This window comes from Pundamilia nyererei, unplaced genomic scaffold, assembly GCF_000239375.1.
Source record: "Pundamilia nyererei isolate P.nyererei 1_Seehausen unplaced genomic scaffold, PunNye1.0 scaffold00163, whole genome shotgun sequence".
Classification (NCBI taxonomy): Eukaryota; Metazoa; Chordata; class Actinopteri; order Cichliformes; family Cichlidae; genus Pundamilia; species Pundamilia nyererei.
In genome coordinates, this window is record NW_005187564.1 from 745412 (window position 1) to 750659 (window position 5248).

At 40.3% G+C, this 5248-nt stretch overlaps 1 protein-coding gene across 1 annotated transcript; it reads left to right on the forward strand.

Moving 5' to 3' along the window:
- Window positions 1–2024: 2024 nt before the first annotated feature.
- On the forward strand, window positions 2025–5125 carry LOC102194958 (UDP-glucuronosyltransferase). The gene is made up of 5 exons (XM_005745703.1): window positions 2025–2929; window positions 3530–3661; window positions 3949–4036; window positions 4179–4398; window positions 4701–5125. The coding sequence occupies exons 1-5, from the start codon at window positions 2069–2071 to the stop codon at window positions 4981–4983; spliced, it is 1584 nt and encodes a 527-aa protein (XP_005745760.1). The 5' UTR covers window positions 2025–2068; the 3' UTR covers window positions 4984–5125.
- Window positions 5126–5248: the final 123 nt, after the last annotated feature.

A 5248-nucleotide genomic window follows, 5' to 3' on the forward strand; every position in this document is an offset into this window, starting at 1 on the left:
GGATGGATGGATGGATGGATGGATGGATGGATGGATGGATGGATGGATGGATGGATGGATGGATGGATGGATGGATGGATGGATAGGGTGCCATTGTTGTTTTTGCTGAATCTACAATCCTGATTAGTTAGTTACTTACAGAAATTTATTTTTTAAGACAAAGCGATGTTTACACAAAGGTAAAATTCCACATAACTGTTCTAGTATGTGTGGGTTTACGTGCCACCACTCTCACTTGTAGGTTATAGGTAAACTGGAATAAAGGGCAGGCTCTCATTATGTAGATAGTTTCCTGTTATTTAAGGAACATAAAGCACACACAAAGCAAATAAGGACCTTTGCTCTTATTGATATCAGTATATGCTTTGCCACCATGACTTGCAACTCCTACTGACTGCTAGAGTTTGACATTTAACCCATTAATGTTCAACAGTAAAATTTCATGGATTAATTTAAAGTGACTAAAACGCTTGCTCAGCTGAACAAATATGTAGAGGCTAGACTGAAGTAGTTTTTTTTTACAACATCCTTTTTGTTACTTATTCAAAGAAACACACGTGCAAACAGACACACGCATGCATGCAAACAGTCAGGAACAAAGTATTGTTCAGTTTTTCTTGTTCACTCAGGAATAAAGTAAACCAGGCTTTATGGACCACAAAGAACACAACCACAATTATTTGATGTCTTATTATAGATGGATAATTATGGGAGCCTGCACCTCTTGTAACTAACAACTAAAATGAGATACAATACAAAAAAGGCTGCAAATCGAACTGCAGTTATATCACGAGCAAGGATTTCACTGGATTTAACAGATTTGGATTTAAGGCGTGCAATGAAATGAATACCACATATAGTCTTGTATTTTTATCAGTCAAACACAAATACATGATTTTGTCACATAGTGCAGCCACATGTTGTGTCAGTACCCACTGGAAATTTTGTGTTTAAACCCCTAACAAGAAAACAAAAACACACAGAAACAGTTTTCAGTCATTTATGATCGAACAAACAATAATCATTTTTAAAAAGCCTTCAGACTAAATGACTGCAACTTAAAAGTTCTCCAAACAGGGTGCCTACATTCTGGATTGGAACTGGTTTCTACTAAAGAAATTATTTATTTAAAGATGGTCAACAATGTGGCCAGTAGGGAACCCCTCCAACCCGCTAAGACCTCCTCCCTTTCCTTTTAACCCCTTCTTTTTTATGTAATAGCAAAATCACTGCACGGAAAGTTATAAAAGTATGTGTGTAACCCTGAATCGATTCATAATTTCCTTGTGAAAACTGCAGACACAGCGAGCCACAGCGCATTCCAGGACATGGGAATTTGTTGCTTTGACTTTATTCCAGATATTGTACTCTTGTTCTCTATAAATCTTACCGCTCTAACAAATTTTTAGCACTATGGTTATTCAAATCAGCCTCAAGCAAGTTGTAACCAAAGGTAAAATTCCTTACATATGTTGTTTCTTTGATAATATCAAACCCCTCCAAGAAGAAGGGTGTTGGTGTCCTATTACACTTGGCTTCGCACGCCATCAGTCTCATTACAATGGCTCAAGGTTGCGTGTCTGGAGGAGAGAGAAAAAAAGAACTCCCTTTAGCCCACATGTGCCGGGGGGGGGTTTTTTTCAGGGGGAGGGGAGAAGGAACATCCAAAGTAAATAAAGATGACTCCGCTCAAACTGGCAGGCATTACATGCAGTGTGTATGTGACTTTCTGATCTTACTAGAGTTTGGCGGTGGATACGATTATAATTGCTGTTAAATGCACCTGCCATACAGGTTAGCATGATAAATGTGTTGAGTGTAAGCGGACTTCACAGGACACAAAAGAATGATTAACAGGAGATGGAACTGTGCATGCTAGACTTCCCCCACTTCCCTCCCATAGGAATCCCTTCTCCGCCTGTCTTCCTGTTGTGTAATAGGCCAAGCCCAAATGCAGCCTGAACTTCCTGCAGAATTTAAGCACACACACACCCCCTCCACTAGCCCAAATACATAAAGCCTCCACTACGTCTCACACCAAACCAGCTTGCAGTACAGAGAGGAGGCAATGAGCAACGGGGTGTGGTTTCCTACTCTGGGGCTGCTGGCCATGCTATGCTGCTTCAGCATGGGGCCAGTTCAAGGGGGGAAGGTGCTGGTTGTGCCTGTGGATGGAAGCCACTGGCTCAGCATGAAAATATTGGTGAAGGAACTCATCCGCAGGGGCCATGAAGTCGTAGTGCTGGTGCCAGAAAGCAGCCTGTTGATCCAAGGCTCAGAGAGCTTCAGGACAGAGATTTACAAAGTGCCTTACACCAAAGCTGAACTGGATGGATCTTTCAACATCTTCCAGAATGAAGTCTTCCTCAAACCCGCAGAATTTGAAGATTTGATAGTGAATTTGAGGCGACTGGTCAACTTTACTTCACTCCAGGTGAAAGGTTGTGAGAGTTTGCTGGACAATAAGCCTTTGATGAATCGACTGAGGGAGCAGGGTTTTGATCTTGTGCTTACAGACCCCTTCCTTCCTTGCGGGTCTGTCCTGGCTCATATGTTTTCCATTCCAGCTGTTTATTTCCTTCGTGGGCTTCCATGTGAGCTGGATATGAAGGCTAACAAGTGTCCTTCTCCTCCTTCCTATGTTCCAGTGTTTTTCTCTGGAAATAGAAACTCGATGACTTTCCCAGAGAGAGTAAAAAACTTTGTAATGTATGGTGTGCAGTCCTACATTTGCACAATACTCTATCCTCACTTTGATGATCTAGTCAGCAGGTATATAGGAGAGATTTCAACTTATCAAGAACTTGTCAGCCACGGGGCTATCTGGCTTCTCAGATATGACTTTACCTTTGAATGGCCCAGACCTCTCATGCCAAACATGGTGTTAATTGGAGGGATCAACTGTGCAAAGAGGGCTCCCCTGCCAGCGGTGAGTATGTGAATATATGAACGCAAGTGTAAACAAGCACATGTCACGTCTGGATGTAATCAAGCCAAATCACATATGCTCAGAGCTTACTGAAAAGCAGAGAATCAGCAGTCATTAGTTTTATATGGAAGAGGAGGTCAGAAACTTTTCTAACAACAACTAACATGAACTGCTTAGTGAAGTGATCATTCGCATTAATGCTTGCTAAAGGGTTCTGGGACTACAAGAGATCTGTTAGTTTCAAAAATAGAGATGCAAATTATTTTTGACAGTTTTACCAAGAAATGAGTTATGATACTGAGGCACAACTGGTTTTTCTGCTCTTCTGGAAAACAAAGAAACATTAGAAAATAAATGCAGATTCCCGAACAGTGGCCAGAATAGTCTAGGAAGAGAAGTGAGAGGCAGTGTTATGTCAACAGAGATCAAAAGCTGTACAGAACCAAACGGTTTGTTTATACACAAACAAGGAGGCTACAATACACAAACTGGTAATCAAATGAATTCTTTTTAGTATATTTTAAAATAATGCATAAAAGCTGTTGGAAAAATGTCTTTGTTTTAGATTTTTTGTCTGTTTTTTTCCTCCCCTCTCTGCAGGACTTGGAAGACTTTGTGAATGGCTCAGGAGATGACGGCTTCATTGTGTTTAGCATGGGTTCAGTGGTGTCCACCATGCCTGAAGAGAAAGCAAAGCACTTCTTAGACGCTTTTCGAAAAATACCTCAAAGGGTAATGATAACCTGAGTAGCTCACTGTACATCAATGGAATCGATTCACTTTTTTATACTTCTGTTTAGGATAAAGCTGGTTAATACACAGGATTCAGCCACACGAGCCACACAAACATTTACACAATACCCAGAGATTTTCACACTGTGCAATGAGGCCAAATGTCTAATCGGATTAAAGTGCAGGACTTTGTCCTCTGCCTTGCCTTGCTCTAAACATACAAAACCCTCCATTTATTACTTATGTACTCTGCACAATGAACAGAGATGGTTTTATTTGTGTTTCAGGTTGTGTGGAGATACACTGGTGCACTACCTGATGATATACCCAACAATGTCAGAGTTATGAAGTGGTTACCTCAAAATGATCTCCTAGGTATGCATAGTTAAGTGAGAAAATTATGCTGCTGTAATATCACACCTTACAAGCTAAAAACATATGACACTGAGATGAAATTATCTACATGTGATTCATGGTTGATTTGACCTGTAACCGAGTTTGTGTCTGTGCTCCCTAGCCCATGCCAAGGCTAAAGTCTTCATCACTCATGGAGGCTCCCATGGTATCTATGAAGGTATCTGTAATGGTGTGCCCATGTTGATGTTTCCACTTTTTGGAGACCAGGGAGACAACGTGAATCACTTGTTGGGCCGTGGCGCTGCTTTGAAACTCAGTATATACGACGTGACAACTGAACAGCTACTGGGTGCGCTAAAGAAACTTATCTATGACAAAAGGTGAGGAAACTGGTTATTGAATTAAAATGCACTGAAGAATGCAAAAAAAATGGTGTTGAAAATACTGTGATTAACATATTTATTGGACCCACATCATAAAAACAAGACTAAAAATGACTAAATTTATATTTTTTATCGAGTTGGCACACTGGAAATTAATCAAGCATAACCTTCGACCACTAAAACTACTTTTCCTGTTAAGGAACGCAAGTTAATAACTTTAAACCTACGTGGACGTGCTTGGTGAATGAATCAGTAACTGGAAAACATTAAACCTTTAACAAAATATTACCTGTCCTCAGGTACAAAGCAAAGATGATGGAGCTTTCAGCGATACACCTAGACCGTCCCACTAAGCCTGTGGACCTAGCTGCGTTTTGGACCGAGTTTGTCATGAGACACAAAGGAGCTTCGCATCTCAGAGTGGGCGCTCATGATTTGAACTGGTTCCAGTACCACAGCTTGGATGTGCTGTCGTTTTTTGCCGTCATTCTCATAACAGTTGTGTGGATGACAGTGAAATGCTGCCGATTTTGTATCCGCAAGTGTTGCAGGAAAGGAACTGCAAAAAGAAAATGTGAATAGCATTTATATTCATTTGCATTCTTTAATTTTTACATATTCAGTGACAAAGCTAATGGTTGAAACACTGCACTGAACTTTCAGCTGGATGTATTGTACGAGTGTTTTATGTGTGAAATCTAAGCCAAGGTGCTATTACCAGTGTTGGGTAAGTTACTTTAAAATAGTAACTTAGTTACATTACTAGTTACTGCTATCAAAAGTAACTCAGTTATTTCAAGTTGCTTGTTACTTTCAAAGTAACTAGTTACTAGGGAAAGTAACTTTG